This window comes from Leucoraja erinacea, chromosome 13 (assembly GCF_028641065.1).
Source record: "Leucoraja erinacea ecotype New England chromosome 13, Leri_hhj_1, whole genome shotgun sequence".
In the NCBI taxonomy this organism is placed as follows: Eukaryota; Metazoa; Chordata; class Chondrichthyes; order Rajiformes; family Rajidae; genus Leucoraja; species Leucoraja erinaceus.
Window position 1 is genome coordinate 30,974,998 of NC_073389.1, and position 20,121 is coordinate 30,995,118.

Consider the following 20,121-nt stretch of genomic DNA (forward strand, 5'->3'; position numbering starts at 1 on the left):
GTATATGGACACACTGATCTGTTCTGTATTCATGCCTACTATATTCTGTTGTGCTGAAGCAAAGCAAGAACTTCATTGTCCTATCTGGGACACATGACAATAAACTCTCATGAATCTTGAATCCTACATTGCACTGTGGACTTTATTTGTTGTAAAGTTAATCGAGAGTTCGCCTGATGCGCTGCAAGGCACTTTATAAATGCATCATTGGCAGGTGCTTTTTGAATCAGTGGCATATGTATTTTCATAATATGTAGGCGAGTGTTAGAATCCGGGGGGAGTTGTTGGTATTGTGGAGAGAATAAAAATGAGATTAGTGTCAATAGGTACTTTTGAATGGTTGGTCGGCAAGGAGTCAATGGGCTGAAGAGCTTGCCTCTATTTCATATCGCTCCTATAAAATAAAGCTACAGCATAGGATGTCAGTGAGGGAGGGAAGTCAGTGATACAGTGTGGAAACAAGCCCTTCGGCCCTATTTGCCCACACCAGCCAACATAGAAACATAGACATAGAAACATAGAAAATAGGTGCAGGAGGAGGCCTTTTGGCCCTTCGAGCCAGCACCGCCATTCATTGTGATCATGGCTGATCGTCCCCTATCAATAACCCGTGCCTGCCTTCTCCCCATATCCCTTGACTCCACTAGCCCCTAGAGCTCTATCCAACTCTCTCTTAAATCCATCCAGTGACTTGGCCTCCACTGCCCTCTGTGGCAGGGAATTCCATAAATTCACAACATGCCCTAGCTACACTAGTCCCACCTGCCCGCGTTTGGTCCATATCACTCCAAACCTGTCCTATCCATGTAATAAGAATGTAATTATCCAGTGTAGAAGAACCTCACCGGTTTGTGTTGCTTATTGCAGTAGGTTCACGTCTTAAAGTGAAGTGACGCACATCGTTTTCATCTGCTGTTTTCCCCAGCCTTGAGCCGTCAAGTCTCATACTAGTTTTCTGTTCCAAACCTTGCCCTCTGCCTCACCTGCTGCAGTGACAGAGTCAGAGCGAAAATGGGTTCCGATCACAGTCGGTTTACACTTGTGGTTGAACAGTTATAAGAAGGTTGAAGGAGGCATTTTCAGAAGCCCAGCAAGCATTGGCAAGCTATTTTCTGCTGCCTTCACCACAACGTCTCACACGCACTCTCACCCATGGCTAAAAGTCACTCACCCACCGCTAAAAGGCACTCGTATGGAGGGTTGAACTGGAGGTTTCATCACAACATGAAACTCTTCACCTCCCACACACCCTGCATTAGTTGTGGAATCTCATCATACCTCCCTGACCTGAAAAAGTGGAGAGATTGCAACATGTGGTTAGCCACTATAGTCATCAGTGGAATTACTACATGAAGCCAACGTTCTACACGCTGGCGTGGGTTGCAATCCTCGCACACACATATGGCCTGCTAACCCCTGTATTTACATATAATTAGCTCTCCTTGAAAAGACAGTCTCAATGGCTTGCTCACCTTGTGTGCAGTTCTGGTCGTTGCACTTTGGGAAGGATATGATTGCACTCCAGAAGGTTTAGAGGAGATTTGCAAGGTGCTGCCTGCGGTGGAACATTTCAGTTATGAGTGGAAACTGGATTAGCTGGGTTTGTTCTCTTTGGTATGTAGTAGGATGAGGTGGGGGGGATGTTGATAGAGGTGTACAAAATTCTGACAGGCGTAGATGGGGTAGTCAAGTCAAGTCAAGTCAAGTCAAGTTTATTTGTCACATACACATACGAGATGTGCAGTGAAATGAAAGTGGCAATGCTCGCGGATTTTTTGTGCAAAAGACAAACAACAAAACAACCAAACAAATTATAAACACAATCATAACACACATATTCTTTTACATAATAAATAATAGAAGGAAAAACGTTCTGTAGAGTTAGTCCCTGGTGAGATAGGCGTTTACAGTTCGAATTGCCTCTGGGAAGAAACTCCTTCTCAACCTCTCCGTTCTCACCGCATGGCAACGGAGGCGTTTGCCTGACCATAGCAGCTGGAACAGTCCGTTGCAGGGGTGGAAGGGGTCTCTCATGATTTTGCTTGCTCTGGAGTTGCACCTCCTGTTGTATAGTTCCTGCAGGGGGGCGAGTGAAGTTCCCATAGTGCGTTCGGCCGAACGCACTACTCTCTGCAGAGCCTTCTTGTCCTTGGCAGAGCAATTCCCAAACCAGATGGTAATGTTACCAGACAAGATGCTTTCCACCGCCGCTGCGTAGAAGCACTGGAGGATAGTAAGAACGACAATGAGATTGGGCTCCATGTAACCACAGGCAAGTAAGGAACAGGGAAACGGGACAGATGAGATTGATCTTCTAACTAGGGACCCTAGCAGCCTTTCCAGGTGAGGCGAGGGTACACATGTACCTCTTCCAACCTCTCCTATTGTATTGGGTGCTCCTGATGTGGCCTCCTTTACATTGGCGAGCTCCAGCATAGACTACGCGACGGTTTCATCGAGCACGTGCTATATCCACCAAGGCCTGCTGGATCTCCAGATGCCAACCATTTTATCTCCCCATCTTATTCCTATACACAATCTTTCTATCCCCTGCTTCCTCCATTGCCAGAGTGAAACCCCACACAAACTGGAAGAGCAGCACTCATACGGCTTGGGTAGCTTACAACCCGACTATCATAATCTTCAGTTTCAAATAATACTCCTCCTACCGATCCCTCCCCTTCCACCACTCCACTCCTGTGCACACACTTTTCTCCCACCATCCTTGTCACGCTGCTCCTTTCCCCTCCTCCCTATGCTCATCTCTCATCACGAAATGCTGTATTCTCTATTAACCCCTCTCTTTCCTCTCTCCCTGGTCCCTCCACTCATATCCCACCCTTGACCGGCCCTGTACGGGGATCACTCGACCTCCGCGCGGCCCCTGCTTCCGGTTTGGTCGCGCTTGTCGCATGCTCGTGGGACAGGCCCTTCAGTGTACCCTCTTGTGCTGTACCCAGTCACTGCTATTGCATGTGGGGTGTTGGTACTTGTCAATGTCTGTCAGGAGAAGAAGCGATAATTGAAGCTAATGGTTGCTGACAATATCGGCACTGCAGTACTCCAGCACCTTTGCTAGTTGCACTGTTGCCTTGTAGACTGGATTGACATTGAGACATTAACCTGCTTTGCTCTCTACACGGTTGTTTGTTTTTAACTGACGTTGTTGGGTGGTTTGTGGCTGTTGCTGTTTTCACTGGTGCAAACTGCAGGTGTTCCTTCCACACAAAACATTGAAATGGATTCACTGTCAGATTCAGCTAGATGATTTTCTTTCAGCTGATCTTTCTGTCCAGAAGAGTTCAACATGCCTAGATTGTGCCCAAATACGAGGCGCTGAATTCTTAACAATATGACGTTCAAAAAGGCAGTGTGGCAATCACCTGTTTCTGCTCTTTGCTTAGGTGATGCCCCCTTCTCCAAACAGATCAGGACACAAAGGTACGTCTATTGGTGCTTCTTGCTGTGTTTAGTTACGGGAGCAAACAGGTTTGTTAATTCGGCCAGCTCGGTGTACTCTTCAAACCTCGGGTCGTGCTCCGAGCTCCAAGGGTCCAGCAGCATTCACATGCTCTTCCATGCATCATCTCCAAGGCACGAGTCAGGAGCACGATGGAGTTTCCCACTTTCCAGGGTGAGTGTAGCTCCACGTCACATCCTGGACAAAGCAGCCAGCTTAATTATCTCCATCCACCACACTAACTATTCATTCCCTCCACCGCCCATGCACAATGGTTGCAGTGTGTGCCATCTTCAAAATGCACTGCAGTTATCCGCCCAAGCTGTTCTTCCAGCACTTCCCAAACCCACGACCTCTTCCATCAAGAAGGGCAAGGGCATCTGGTAGAGAGAAACACCACTGCCTGCAGGTTCCCCTCACCACTGGTATCAGAGGTTATGGGGAGAAGGCAGGAGAATGGAGTTAGGAGAAATAGATCAGCCATGATTGACTAGCGGAGTAGACTTGATGGGCCGAATGGCCTAATTCTACCCCTATCACATGATCTTATGACCATCTTGACTTTGAAATATATCAACATTTATTTTTATTGTCATTGGATCATCTTCCCGTACAACAGCACCATGGGAGCCCCTGCACCAGAGCACTGCAGCAATTCAAGAGAACTGCTCACAACCGCCTTTGCAATGACAATTAGGCATATGGATTAAGTGCTGGCCTTGCAAATGTTGCCTGGATCTCGTGAAGGAAGTAAAACATTATCACCACTCACCATGCTCACTCTTGTGCCAATGCCCTTTCCCACTCATATTTTTTCACAACCTGCCCCACACATCCATTCACAACTTGCTCACACTCGTTCATAACCTGCCCCACTCACACTTGTTCACACCGTCCTGCACACACTCATTCACTTCTTTCTCTACTTACACACGTTCACACATGCCCAATCACTCTCATTCACACTCTGCTCTGCTCATACTTGTTCACACCTGCCCTGTTCATGCTCATTTACACATTTACACAGTGCCCTGCTCACACTCGTTCACACCCTGCTTTGCTTATATTCATTCACAATCTTATTTACTATTCTAGTACTAGTCCAAAAGCACTGTCTGAAATCTTTACCTGGGTTCTGTTCCATGTACAAATCTCCATGGACATTAAAACCCCCATGACTATCACTGCACCTTTCTGAGAAACCTGTTATTTCTTCCTTCATTCTGTGTGACTACTGTCAGGGGGCTTGTACAGCATAGCCACAAGTGATTTCTTGCCTTTATATCTTATACCAATTTTATGTCTTGATTTCCTGAACCCAGTTGGTTCAAGAACCTGATAGTTGTAGTAAGGCAGCTGTTCCTGACCCTGGTAGTGTGGGACTTCAGACCTCTGTACCTTCCAATGGTAGCACAGAGAAGAGGACATGGCCTGGATGGTGTGGATCCTTGATGATAAATGCATCACTCCATGTCTTGAAACAGTGCCCCATATAGATGTTTTTGATGAAGGGGTGAACTGTGCACATGACAGACTGGGTTGAATCCACCACTCTCTGCAGCCGCTTACATTTCTGTGCATTGGAATTGCCACACCAGGCCAAGATGTCTGTGCCGAACATGATGGAAGGTTGAACTAATCTCCTCTGCTTGTAAGGAGATCCCTATTGATCCTTTCCCTGCATACTCATGTGGCTACCTCAAAGCTTTTTAATGTCATTGTCAGACTTTCCTCCACTACCACCCCTGGAGGTGCATTCAAAGCACCCATCACTCTCAGTGTCAAAAATAAAACTGCCACGCACATCTATATAATTAAGTCTCATCTTGACCTCTTCCTGTCTGCGCTGTATATTGATTTTAGAAAAAACGCTACCATATATTGCTATTATTTTTGGCCATCTTACTCACAGTCCTCCTCGGCTGAGCATGCCATGAGGATTTTTCACATTGATGAAAAATAAAAAAAGTTATGCGCGTTTAAAAAAACCTTGAGATCCTCGCCTGTCAATCAGGTAACGCCCCTTCTGGGGGGGGGGGGGGGGGGGGGGGGGACAGGACTATAAAACCCCGAATGCCTGGATGTGACTCAGTCACTCTGCAAGATCATGGGGGAGATGCCACAACTCTTATTCTAAGCTGTGAATCAACTGTACTGTGAGTCTGCAATGTACTTGCAATAAATGATTTGTTAGCCCTTAATGACAATGCCATGAGTTGTTTGGCCTGCTGCCCTGCCTGTGCTTGAAACTGCAATGCTTTATTAGGTCCGACTGTGTTTGGAAGGAATAAATGCTTTATTAGGTCCGACTGTGTTTGGTTCAAAAGTCCCGCTCATTTCGTGACTTCCGCTTAATGGCCAGATTGCGCTGATTGTGTAATTTCTGGTGAGTGCAGAGGTCGCACTGATTGTGTAATTTCCGGTAAGTGCAGAGGTCACGCTGATTGCGGAAGTGCCGCTGACTGTGGAAGCCCCAAAGTGGAGAGGCCATGCTCAGCCGTGTGAGTATTCAAGGTTTACTGCCACATAAGGTTTACTGCCACATATATGGTATGTGAGCCAATGTCAGTGAGTGTGTGTGTGTGTGTGTGTTTGTGAGTGTATGTGAGTGTATGTGTGTATGTGTGTGTGAGTGAGTGAGTGTGTGAGTGAGTGGGTGTGTGTGTTTGTCAGTATATATGTGTGTGTGTGTGTATGTGTGTGTGTGAGTGTGTGTGTGTATGTGTATGTGCGTGTGAGTGAGGTATGTGTGTGAGTGGATGTGTGTGTGAGTGAGGTATGTGTGTGTGAGTGGATGTGTGAGTGAGTGTGTGAATGAGTGCGTGGTCTCAGTGACTGAGCTGCCAGCCCAAGAATCCATTTGGCGCACAATGTCCATACTGGCCCTCTGGAAACCAGTCCCTTCGACCCACAACACCATGCTAGCGCTACACCAAGCTGTAGTTAATGATCAGCCTGGCATCTATTTTCCCATTATTCAGGTGGTCCAGAACAGAGTGGAGAGCTGGTGAGATGGCTCTGCAGTTCACCTGTTGTGGTAATAGGCAAATTGAAGCATATCCAGGATTACCTTCTCCTGAATCTCATGTGCTTCTCAATATCCAGGGCAGTCTTAGCCATTACAGCACCATGGTACTGGGTGGCAATCACATTACATTTACATCTTTCTATTTATGCTCAGGGTTCATCTCTTTATTGTGAATACTATATTTGATTCTCCATTGATTATCTTTAGCTTTGTTCATTTATTACTTTTGCAACTTCTAATCTTATCCATTAATTTACTTTTAGATTTCTCCTCCCTGGGCCTTCTTGTCACAGGCCATTCACCATTCCCCATACTAATACTTTTCATTCTAGTCTTACATCTCACACCTTTGCACCTTTGATCATTTGTTCCCACGACTTAGTTTAAGATCTACTCGGCCTCCCTACGTGTGCAGTTCAGTAGAACAGTGATTGCAGCATGGTTCAGATGTGGACCATCACAATAGTACAATGTCACCTTCCCCAGTGATGCCACCAATGGCCTTCTATGCCTTGATGATGCAAATGCTTGCCAAGATACTTCATAACTGTTGCCTGAAACCCTGCTTCCACCATGCCCTTGGTCTGTGCATTCCACATTCCGACTACCCTCTGGATGAGGGTGTTCTTCATATCTTCATATCTCCACTGAGCCTCTTATTACCCCTTACGTTAAACCAATGCCCTTGTGTCTTATGCATATCTGCTTTGAGGAAGAGGTTCCTACTATATACTTGCCTCATAATTTTATATACCTCAATCCAGTCCTCCCTCAGCCTCATACACTCCAAGGAAAACAAACCAAGTTGAACCATTTTGCATTCTAATTGGTGGCTCACTCTTTGTAATGACCTCTTTCAGAGAGATTTAGCTCTTAGGGCTAAAGAGGGTACTGATTTTGGATGATCAGCAATGATCATATTGAATGGTGGTGCTGGCCCAAAGGGCCGAATGGCCTATTCCTGCACCTATTTTCTATGTTTCTATGTTTCTTTCTCGTGCCAAGGTCACTGGTACCTCCATGTACTGTGAGTAATGGATCCTCCGCCTCCCAATCTAAGTTCCTGTTGAACCGCGAATGGACATCCCAAGCCCTGGCTCTGGGCTGGGTAACTCAGCATTTGGGACACTTGTAGAGGTCAATGTTGCACCTGCCTCAGACTACCAGCCCCTACCACCACATTGCTGTTTGGCCTTCTGATCCATTGGCATATTCAACTTGCCCACCTTGCAGCTTGTCCCTTTCCACAGAAAGGACCTCAAACCCAACTGCAAAGGCTGATAGGACTGCTCCCAGACATAAAATATCACTACAGGGGTGAGCAAGGAAAATCTCCCAGTGTCTGGGCCAATGTTTACGCCCGATAACAGCCGCCATTAAAGCAGGTCATCCTGTGGGATCTTGTGCACAAAATGGCTGTCCGCATTTCACTTATAGGAGCGAATATGTTTGGTAAATAGATAATTGTATTTGGCTTTAAATAATTCTGGGGCATTATGATCTTCCGTTCCTTCCTATGTGGGTTTGCTCACAGTTGGTAGCAGGAATCACCTCTTTTCCTGCCATTTATGGGGTTTGTGTTTCCTAGCTACATCTCACTCTATTTGCCTGATAAATGTACCCTCATAGTCTTCAAAAATGTAGGAGGAGGCCATTCAGCCTGTCGAGTCTATGCTGGCTTGGCCACCCACCTACACTGGGCGGATGATTTACAAACTCCACACAGGCATCTCCGGAAATGATTGAACTTTGGTTACTGGAGCAACGATGGAGTAAGGGGGGAGAAAACTGGAAAAGGCGTGGTGGTGGAGGCAGTTATGATAGTGATGTTTAAGATTCTTTTGGACAGGCACATGGATAGGCTGGGAATGGAGGGATATGGATCATGTACAGGCAGATAAGAGTTGGTCTTGACTTAATGTTCAGCACAGACATTGTGGGCCGAAGGGCCTGTCCTGTACTGTACCATGATGACCGGCTATTGAAAAATCGGGATAAAGTGGATGTGGGGTGGATGTTTCCATTAGTGGGAGAAGGCTTAGCCTTAGAATAAAAGGATGTTCCTTTAGAAAGATGAGAAGGAATTTCTTTAGTCATAGGGTGGTGAATCTGTGGAATTCATTGGCACACGCGGCTGTGAAGGCCAAGTAATTGGGTATTTTTAAAGTGGAGATTTACAGGTTCATTAGTAAGGGTGTCAAAAGTCATGAGACGAAGGCAGGAGAATGGGGTTGACAGGGGAAGATAAATCAGCCATGATCGAATGGTGGAGTAGACTCGATGGACTGAATGGCCTCATTCTGCTTCTATTTCTTATGGTATTATGGTCTACTAGCTGACCACTGTGTTGCATTCACGCTTATTATTTCATTTTGAATTCATTCGTAAAATTGCCATTGGGACTGGGGATTAAATGGAAGGCCTGAATCTAGGCTGTAGATATGGCCTAATTGTTAATGTAGTGGTTTTGGAATTAGTATTTCTCACCAGCATACATTTGCTTTTCAGGGCAATTATCAAGTCGTACAAGAAAGATTTCACAGCGGATGGCGCCTTACGCCCACCTCACTATAAAGAGACCAACACAAAGCTCCACAGGTATATGCCACCTCCTATCAGTGTAGTAACTGCAATGGATCCATGCTCAAACCTGCAGGCTTCACTCCAGCAGCTATTGAAACTGTAATCCACATCTTCCCCTTTAACTGAGGGAGAACTGTCCTGCTCTATTTGTACCAGAGGGCCTCTGCTTAATGTTTGTCACATCTGAAGCTCCAGTCTCAGCATGGTGGGACATCAGCCCTCTGCTCAAATGTGTGGAGCGGGGTCGGAACTCACTACCATCTGCCCAGAGGCAAGTGCACTTCCAATTCTCAGCCAACACCTCGGTAGAGGTAACTCTTACTTCTAGTGGGCTGACATTTCATTTAGCCATCCCATTAACCCAATGACATTTTGTATTTCTGCATTGATCCATCAAAAGCCCAAGAAGGCCTAAGCTTGAGAAACTGCACCTCATCTTCTGACTAGGCATGTTACGGACTTCAGGAGTTAAAGCTGACGTAACAGTTTCAGGTGACAGTTTCAGAACTGGCCGGATCCGATGAAAGATTAACTGCAATTAAATTAACTCAGTTTCCTGCCCAAATACTGAGTATTTCCAGCAAATTCTTATGTTTCAAATCTCCAACAACTTCAGTGTGTTTATCACACTGATTCAGCTTTGTTTTGTTTTCCTTTCCTCTGTCCCTATACATCTCCCCTGCTTCCGCTCTTTGGAAACTTGGATCCAAAACAGGTGTGTTTTGCTTTAAACTGGGAACCGGAGTGGGGAAAGGATAGGTATGAATAAAGTGGACTAGGCAGCTAGATTGGCAAGCAGCCGCAGATATTTAAGGAGGTAAGTCATGATTGTCAGCAAATATGTTACCCAGTAAAGAGGAAAGATTCTACGGGAGAGTTGAACTAACCAAGGCTAACCAAGGAGGTTTAGGAGAGTATGAAGTTGACAGAGAAAATATACGAGGAGCAAAAGTTGGGTTAAACTCAGATTCAAGAGGAGGAGACCAAATAATATAACATAAAGAAAAGCAGACAATTGAAGCTGATGTGGTGTCATAAGAAAAAATATAAATATTTCCCGAGATTAATCCATATTTAGAAGTTTGTTGCCAAAATTAAAAATAAAACCAACTCTTTTTTATTTCTGATATGAAATAGACATAAATTATATATAATTTTTGTTTCATTTTATTGTATCACTTTGTCTTTTATTATAAGGTTTCCCAATTTGCTACAGTGATGCAATGGGCAACTAATAGCTACAAATGACATTAATAGAGTTGTATAGCACAGAAATATTATTTTTGGCTCACCACGACCATGTTTCCAATCCACACAAATCCTATTTGCTCGCAATGGGACTGTGCCCTTCTGTGCCTTGCCTATTTGTGTCTTTCTGAATGCCTCTTAAACATAGTAATGGTCTCTGATTCCACCAGCACTCCTGGCAGCGAGTTCCAGAGATCAATCTCTCTCTAAGTAAAAATAAGCCTCTCCTCTCAAATCGGCTTTAAAACTCCTTCCTCTCATATTAAGGCTATGCCCTCTTCTTTTTACCCCTACACTGGGAAAGTTATTTTGACTATTTGCTCAAGAAGGAACTGCAGATGCTGGACAATCAAAGGTAGACAAAAAAAAATGCTGGAGAAACTCAGTGGATGAGGCAGCATCTATGGAGCGAAGAAATGGTTGACGTTTCAAATCGAGACCCTTCTTCAGACTGATGAGGGGATGCGTGGGGCGTGAAGAAGCAAGGAAGAGGTGGAGACAATGGGCTGTGGGAGAGCTGGGAAGGGGAGGGGAAAGAGGGAGAAAGCAAGGACCACCTGAAATTGGAGAAGTCCTATGTCCAAGACACCTCACACTCTCTTCGTCTCCTCCATGACTTCTGTTTTCTAGGCCCCCATTCCCCCATCTTCACCATGGATGTCCATGTCACTCTACACCTCCATCCCCCACCTGGAGGGTTTTAAAGCCCTCCATTTCTTCCCCGACTGCAGAACCAACCAGTCCCCGTCTACCGATACTCTCCTCCGCCTAGCGGAGCTGGTCCTTACCCTCAACAACTTTTTGTTTGACTCCTCCCATTTCCTCCAAATACAAGGCGGAGCTATGGGCACGCGCATGGGCCCCAGCTATGCCTGCCTCTTTGTAGGGTATGTCAGACAATCCTTGCTCGAGGCGTACCAGGGTCCTATCCCCGAACTCTACCTCCACTACATTGACGACTACATAGGTGCTACCTCCCGTAACCATGCGGAACTGACTTCATCCATTTCACCACCAACTTCCATCTGGCACTCAAATTCACCTGCACCATTTCTGACATCTCCATACTGTTTCTAGACCTCACTATCACCATCGCAGGCCACAGACTTCTCACCGACATCTACTATAAACCCACTGACTCTCATGGATATCTGGACTACACTTCTTCCCACCCTGCCTCCTGTAAGGACTCTATTCCCTACTCCCAATTCCTCCGTCTACGCCGCATCTGCACCCAGGATGAGGTGTTTCAACCAGGGCATTGGAGATGTCTTCATTCTTCAGGGAACGGGGGGGGGGAGTTCCCCTCTTCAACTATAGATGAGGCTCTCACCAGCGTCTCTTCTATACCCCATAACTCTGCTCTCACTCCCCATCCCCCCACTCGTAACAAGGGCAGAGTCCCTCTTGTCCTCACCTTCTACCCTACCAGCCATCACATACAACAGATAATCCTCCGTCATTTCGCCACCTCCAACAGGATCCCACCACTGGCCACATCTTCCCATCTCCTTCCTTGTCACTTTTCCGCAGAGACCGCTCCCTCCGTAACCCTGGTCAATTCTTCCCTTCCCACCCAAACCACCCCCTTCCCTGGTACTTTCCCTTGCAACCGCAGGAAATGCTACACTTGTCGCTTTACCTCCCCCCTTGACTCCATTCAAGGACCCAAGCAGTCTTTCCAGGTGCGGCAGAGGTTCACCTGCACCTCCTCCAACCTCATCTATTGCATCCGCTGCTCTAGGTGTCAGCTGTTCTACGTCGGAGAGACCAAACGTAGGCTTGGCGATCGCTTCACTCAACACTTCCACTCGGTTCGCAATAACCAACCTGATCTCCCGGTGGCTCAGCACTTCAACTCCCTTTCCCATTTCGAATCCGACCTTTCTGTCCTGGGCCTCCTCCATGGCCAGACTGAGTCCCACTGTAAATTGGAGGAGCAGCACCTCATATTTCGCTTGGGTAGTTTACACCCCAGCGATATGAACATTGACCTCCAATTTCAGATGGTCCTTGCTTTCTCCCTCTTTCCCCTCCCCTTCCCAGATCTCCCAGAGCCCACTGTCTCCAACTCTTCCTTTCTTCTTCCTGCCCCCCCCATTCCATCATCAGTCTGAAGAAGGGTCTCGACCCGAAACATCACCCATTCATTCGCTCCATAGATGCTGCCTCACCCGCTGAGTTTCTCCAGCATTTTAGTCTATCTTTGACTATTTGCTCCGTCTATGTCTCTCATAATCTTATACACCTCTTTCAGGTCACCCCTCAGCCTCCTTTGTTCCAGGGGGGAAAAAGTTCATCTTATCCAATCTCTCCCATTAACTGGACTCCTTGAATCCAGGGAATGTCCTGGTGAATCTTCTCTGCACTCACTCAACCAAAACCACATTCTTATTATAGTTTGGTGACCAGGACTGTACACAATACTTCAAGTGTGGCCTGACTCAGTGATTCCCAACTTGGGGCCATAGGGGCGCCACAGTAAAAAAAATTGGGATTTAGGGGGCCACCGGCCCACAGAGTTACCACCCTTAGGGTGCCTCCTAAATTTCAGTTCTAATAAATTTAAATCTATGTAGTTGAAATATTTTTAATGTATGATTATAAATGGTTGTTTTATTGAACCCACAAAATATTTTTGATGTTTGTGGAATAGAATAAAAGAGAATATATTTGCAATTAATAGACTGATATTTTTATGGATGGTATTATAATATTGAAGTACTTTTTTTCGGCTAATAATGTCAGAAAAATTAAAAGATCCCAAGGGGGCCATGAGCTAAAAAAGGTTGGGAACCACTGGCCTAACTGATGTTATAAGGATGCATCTTAACATCCCAACTGCATCTAGCACCTGCTCAGAACACGTTGCAGAATCAACAGAATCACAGAACAAGTTGCTGGCATCTTAATTACCACCCTTCCCTCAAATTTCCGTGAACCACCTCTGGCACCTCTCTCCCCTTTATCGATCTCTCTGTCTCCATCACAGGGGACAGACTATTGCCAGATGACTGCTATAAAATCACTGACTCCCACTGTTATCTGGATTACACGTCCTCCCACTCTGCCTCTTGCAAAGATGCCATCCCATTCTCTCAATTTCCCTGTCTCTACTGCATTTGCTCCCAAGATGAGACTTTCTACTCTTGGACATCCAAGATGTCATTTTTCTTTAGTCAACAATGTTTCCCGCTCTTGTTGTAAGAGGGGGAAACCTTTGCCTCCTCTGTATCCCATAGTTCTGCATCATCCCCCCCCCTCCCCAGATGGAACAAGGATAGTGCTTCACTGGTCCTTACCTCTCCCTCCACCTGCTCATGCATCCAATGCATCATTCTCCAACATCTCCACCACCTTCAATGTGATCCCACCACCAGTCTCATCTTCCCATCCCCATCCCTTTCTGATTCTCATAGAGACCACTCCCGCTGCAACTCATTGGTTCATTAATCCCTTTCCACACTAATGACCAGCTCCCTGTTACTTACCACCGCAGGAGATGTAACACCTGTTCCTATACCTCATCCCTCACATCCATCTAGGGACCTCAGCGGCCCTTCCAGGTGAGACAGAGGTTCTCAAGCTCCTCCTTCATACTTCTGTTCAATGAAACCTTTCAGATCACCTCCATTATTTTTCATTCAGGTGTCAGGACCAGTTTTCCTGGATTAAAAGGCAAACTCATCACATCTTGGGAAGAAAAGGTGGGAGTCGCGCACCTGAGTGAGATGGGCTACAGCCAGGGATCCCTGAAAATCAAACACCATGGCCTGTACTATATTTATGCCCAGATCTTGTTTCGGTATCATGCCGACTACCCCTTAAGTACCAAGGAATACCAGCTGGTTCAGTACGTTTACAGGAAGATGGCCAAGTACCCAAAGCCAACTCTGATCCTGAGGGGTGCCAGCACATGGTGTTCAGGTAACCACAACTTGTATTCGGTTTATCAAGGAGGAGTTTTCAACCTGCAAAGTGACGACAAAATCTTTGTGACTGTCTCAAACATATCATTAGTCGATATCGACGAGGCATCCAGCTACCTGGGCGCATTCAAACTGGATTAAGTGAACTGTTATCTTGGCATCTTTAAACTTTCATCTTTGAATGGTGTACATCCCGCATTGGAATGTTGGTTTTGTCAGCACTCTCTGAGCAGAATTATTCCTTGCTTGAATATAAAAATTAAACAATGGCTCTTGTATTATGTAAAGGCATCTAATGAGAATCACTCGCCACTTATTTACAGAATCCACTCCGATGAATAACGAATGAAGGGGTCAGAGGCTATAGGTGTAAGAAACAAAACTAAAATGTTAACAGGATGGCACAGTGGTAAAGCTGGTAAAGCTGCTGCCTCACAGCTCCAGAGACCCGGGTTCAGTCCTGATCTTGTGTGCTGTCTGTATGGAGTTTATATGTTCTTCCTCTGAGCACATGGGCTTCCCCTCATTCTTTTGCAAATCTGAGAAAACATGTAGGTTGATCGCTTGATTTGCTGCAGTAATTGCCCCTGGTGTGTAGGTGAGTGGAGGGGGGAGAGAATAAAAGTGGGATTAATGTAGTATTGGTGCAAATGGGTGATTGATGGATGGCACGGACAGGTTGGGCCGAAGGGCCAGTTACTGTGCTGCATGATTCTATTAATCTATGGATTATTAGGAATAAGGCAACAGCCAATGCCCTCATGAGACAAGGGAAACATTGTCCTTCCTCATTGAACTAGCGACCCAGGTTGCTTCGTGATGTCCCACAGTGCTTGAAGTGGTGATGTGAAGTGGAATTTTCGCAATAAATGGCATTATTCTATATGTGTAGCCACAGGTAAATCTGAAACCTCGGTCACAAGCCTAAGTGTGATCTAACTTGGGTTGTTTTAGAGCCAGCATTTAGTTTTGGTGCCACCACATTGAGCACCCAATGTTCTTGCATGGGAGCCCTGGCAGAAGGTAAGAGATTGAGAAGGTTTAAATCACAAGTTTGGCAAATCCTCTCCCATGATTCTTTAAAAGAATCTTGCTCTTAAATCACTGAATGAGCCATTAGTAATGACCAGGCCATACAAAAGGTGCTCGGCAGCTATGATTGGAGCCGATGGTGAGATCATAATTAAATTTAAGATGGTGGTTGTAATGTGATCTGCGAAGATAGGAACAGGGCATGTCCCATGGCCCTACTTTTTGCACTCCTAACCATAGCGTCCATTGCAAATGCATGTATTCTTCGCAAGGATGAAGAAAACTGGGGCAGAAGTTGGCCTCTTGGCCCTTCAAGCCTGTCCTACCATTCAATACGATGATAGCCATAACTTATTTTAAGACAAATATGCATTTAGGATATCCCTTTGTGGAATGATGCAACGCATAATGCCATCTTCTCAAGAGGTCTCGCTCTGTATCAATAATAGAGATAGCGAGTGAGCAAGCAATGCTTCACTGTAAATTATAGTTAAAGAAAGTTTTGCTGTTGATATTTGCTGTACATTTGAATTTTTGTTTAAGAATTTGCTACTCCAAACTTTTATCTCAAGGTAATGAAAACCGAATAAACCGTGCCTTTGAATAAAATCTATTTCTGTATGCTGTTTTGATTGGATTTTTACAGCAGGATAAACCTTGACAATTCAAGATGGAGGTTTGCAAATATAGTTGGAGAAGATTTGTACAGCGAGAACAGCTAAAATGAAGAGTAGGGAGACAGGGAGAGAACTCAGTTGGGTCGTTAAGACCATAGCTCTATCAGATGATTCCAGAGAAGGAGAGGCATAGCGAGGGAGGCCAAGGCGATGGATGGATGGTCGGGAGGACCAAGAAGAGGAAAAGAAGGCGGCAGAGAGAAGTATGGAGTGGGTTGTTACAGATCAGTGCCCTGATCAATGAAGGCAAGCACGCCAAATGGGTCCTTCACCACTCTGTTTACCCGAGTTGCCACCTTCAAGAAACTATATATCTGTACCTCTGACTCTCTCTGTTCTGTAACTCCACTCCCCAGGGCCCTACCAATTATTGAATAAGTCCTGCCCCGGTTTAACTTATTAAAATGCAACAGCTCGCACTTTTCCATGTTGAATTCCATCTGTCATTCATTGGCCCACAACCCCAGTTCAGTCAGATCATGTTGTAATTTTAAATAACCTTCTTCCCTGTCCACTACACCGGCAATGTTGGTGGTATCCGCAAACTTATGAACATTGCCAATCAAATCGCTAATCTAGATGCAAACAGTGGTGGATCCAGTGGTACACCATCACTCACAGGCCTTCACCCTCCACTATCATCCTGTGACTACTTCAACCAAAGCCAATTTTGTATCCAATTGGCTAACTCACCCTTGATCTATGTTTCCGGACTGGCCACGTTTAATGTTTTTAGCTGACGTGACTGTGTTACAGAAGAGGGATGACAGAGTTATTAAAATAAGCCATTTCGGGTGACATCTTGGCTTTGCCTGGATTGACAGCAATAAGTGCCAGTGGAGAAACTTCAAAGAAGGATTGTGGGTCAACTATGACAATGGCTGCAGACAAAACAGGGCAGATTGTCGTGGCATAGTCTCATACAATATCATTTGTGGTTTTGGTGGGGCTGGTTCAAGATTTTGGGTGTGATCAGAAATCTGACTGCAAAGGCTGAAATGGGCAATTGTGGGGAAACATGGGCAGTGTCATGGGGTGAGACATATTCAAGGATTTAGGAGAAAAGAGATTGGAGATGGGGACAAGAATACGAACTGTAAATGTCAGTATAATTGAGGGGTACAAGGGCAAGTATGGATGTGAGTTGAGACACTTGAGAGTTGAGATATCTAAAACTAGTGGGCATAGGTTTTGGATATGGGGGGAACAGGTTAATGGGAATCTGAGGATGAATTTTTACACAAAAGTGGTTGAAATTTGAGGTGCAATGCTTGAGGCAAGTGCTCTCATGACACTTCAATATCTAAATGAATTGCCTAGGCAAAAACAGAGAGGAGAAAGGTTTCACATGCTGCTCTGAGACTCACAATTGTTGGAGGTAATCCCCAAATACATTTTCATCGCTTGTTCGTCCGGGGTTAGGGAATAGGTATCCCAGGATCTGATTTGTTAGCAAGTCAGAATGAAGGTCCATGTTTTCTAAAGTCAGCCAGACTTCTCTTGCACCTGATCACTCTTCGAAGTGCTATCAAGGACACTCTCACACTCTCAGTAGCTGAATTAAACAGATCTACTCACTTTTCCATTCAGGAACCTGTGGTCCAAAACCATGCAAAATCAATGGTCTTATTAGGTGGCCAAGACCTTATTGCAATGATAGAAATAATAAAGAACAATATTAAATTAGTTAATCGAGAACATATTTGGGCAGGCTGCAAGATGTCAGGAGGGTGGATAAAACTTGGCAAGGTGCCATGTCTTAAGGGTAAATACTTTGGCAAGTTAGTCTAATGATAGTTGATACTTCCTTCACTGAAAACAAGAAAACGATTTTATATAGATAGAGCAGGATTTGCTTCTTTAAAGTAATTGTAGTAATCAAACTGGCAATCAAGAAGACAAGACAAGACAAGAGACATGTATTGTCACATGCACCAATTGAACACAAAACACGATAGTCTTTAACACAAACATCCCCACACAGCGGAATCAAAGTTTCCCACTGTGAAGGAAGGCACCAAAGTTCAGTCATCCTCCTCTGTTGTCCTCTGTTGTTCACCCGTAGTCGGGGCCTCCCGAGCGCCCCGCTGACGCCGCTACGGGCGGCCCGAGGCTCAGGTCCATCTTCGCTGGGATGATGGATCTCCGACATCGGAACAGGAGAACATTCTCAGTGGCTTGGACCTCCCAATCGGCCACTTCGTACCGGAGACCACGGCTCCCGAAGTCCACAGGCCGCGCTGGGTGGAGATTCGCGCTGGCGGCCCTCGGCAAAGGCATCCCAGGACTCCGCGATGTTGGTCAGCGCTGCCCGCGGCTAGGAGCTCCGCAAACAGCAGGTTCACGATGTTGAAGCAGCAGGCCCAACACACTAGAGCTTCAATCCGGGTAAGGCATCGGCCGCTCTGCGATGTATCCAGCGCTGCGCCGCCGCTGAAGCTTTGGCCTTTGGCAAGAATGGCCGCGCCAATCTAGCTGGTAGGCCACGAGTGGGGGGGGGGAGGACGCGACTCGGAGAATAGTCGCATCCTCGCCAGGAGGTGACTGGGAAACGGTTTCCCCCTTACCCTCCCCCACATAGAAATACTAAAAAAATCCTCCAAAACATACTTCTAAACAAACTAAAAAAAAAAGATAGAAAAACAGACAGGCTATAGGCAGAGGCTGGTATCATGCAGCACCGCTAGTGAATTGTTTATAAAAATAGAAAATGCCCAGTAGGTCTGACAGCATTTGTGAAGAAAGTAACTAAGTTTGGGTTGATGACTTTCCACAAAGAGACAAAGAATGGTCACAGCACAGAAGGAGGTCATTCAGCTCAATGCAAGGACAATCTAATTAGTCCCACACCCCTGCACTCTTCATAACTCTGCACATCCTTTCCTTTAAGATACTTAAGGGCTTGTCCCACTTAGGCGACTTCTTTGGCGAGTTCAGGAGACTCTGCGCCCGTCACAAGATCGTAGGTGGTCTCCTTCATGGTTGCGAGGAGTTCCCGCATTCTGGGAACTAGTCGTGGGACTTAGTGTGGTCGCCATGGAGAAATTTGATACTTTTGTAGTCGTAGGTCTAGTCGTAGTGGAGTTGTAGGTAATCGTAGGCAGTCTTATTTAATCGCCTTTGCTGATTTTCATTGGCTCATTGAGAAATAAAAGGTATGTAAACAGCAGCACGTGATGCGCTGTCATTCCAGTGCGCGGTCATTGCGCAATTTTTCTTTCAGTGGATAAGACAGTGTGAGACATGGCTCCGAGGAGAAGGCTTCAGCGCAGGGGCAGGGCACAACCCTCAACACCACCCACCAGGCTGTTATCAACATTTGTTTGTTTAGAAGACTTTTGGATGTTTCATTACCAATAAAGGAAACCCCTGACTTTTTAACCTCAAATTGATGTATGAATATTATTATTTTTCATAGTAGTCCCTCATGTCATCACTTGTACCTCATATTTCATTGCTCATATATTTACCATTGAAACACACACAATCACAAGGAAGGAATGCACTGTATTTAAAGTGACTTTTCACATTTATTTTGATGAAGAAAACACAGACATTTTTTTAGGTGATCTTACCACGATAGAGTCGTAGCCAGCGTAGCTTTGTTATAGCTTGCTTTCTGTGATCGTGAGTGTAGTCATCTGTAAGTCAAAGGTGGTCATCTTTATTCCCCACAATTGGGCCGCCAATTGTCACGAGTGCCGGTACATTAATTTTTAGATGGTTGTAGCTTGTCCTACATAGTCTTCTACATAGGATGTTTTCTACATAGTCGTAGGATGCGTTTGATACATTCACTTTTTTGGCGATTCAACAAGATTATGACAGTCGCCTGCACTCGCAAAATAAGTTGCCTAAGTGGGACAGGCCCTTTACCCATCTTCTTTGGAACACCACCACTGAACCTGCCTTCATATTAACTCTGGCAGGTGTATCTCAACAACATACTGAGTACAAGGGTTTGTCTTTGTGTCACTTTTGACATTCACCATCTGTCTTTGTTCTATGTCCTGACCCCATAATTAATGGGAACAATTTTTCTGTATCAAATTTATCTATTCACTGCGAGATTTCGAGATCACCTTTGAACCTCCTCAGTATCAAGTCTTCCCTGTCTATGCAGAGAAATAAAGCCTGTCACCCTGGAATTAATTTAGCAAATCT

At 45.4% G+C, this 20,121-nt stretch overlaps 1 protein-coding gene across 1 annotated transcript in view; it reads left to right on the forward strand.

Moving 5' to 3' along the window:
* tnfsf11 (TNF superfamily member 11) overlaps nucleotides 1–15,901 on the forward strand; it is a 36,378-nt gene extending 20,477 nt beyond the window's left edge. The window contains 3 exon segments of the mRNA XM_055644786.1: nucleotides 3,405–3,441; nucleotides 8,997–9,086; nucleotides 13,968–15,901. Coding sequence (XP_055500761.1) covers nucleotides 3,405–3,441; nucleotides 8,997–9,086; nucleotides 13,968–14,389 — 549 coding nt within the window. The 3' untranslated portion in view covers nucleotides 14,390–15,901.
* Nucleotides 15,902–20,121: the final 4,220 nt, after the last annotated feature.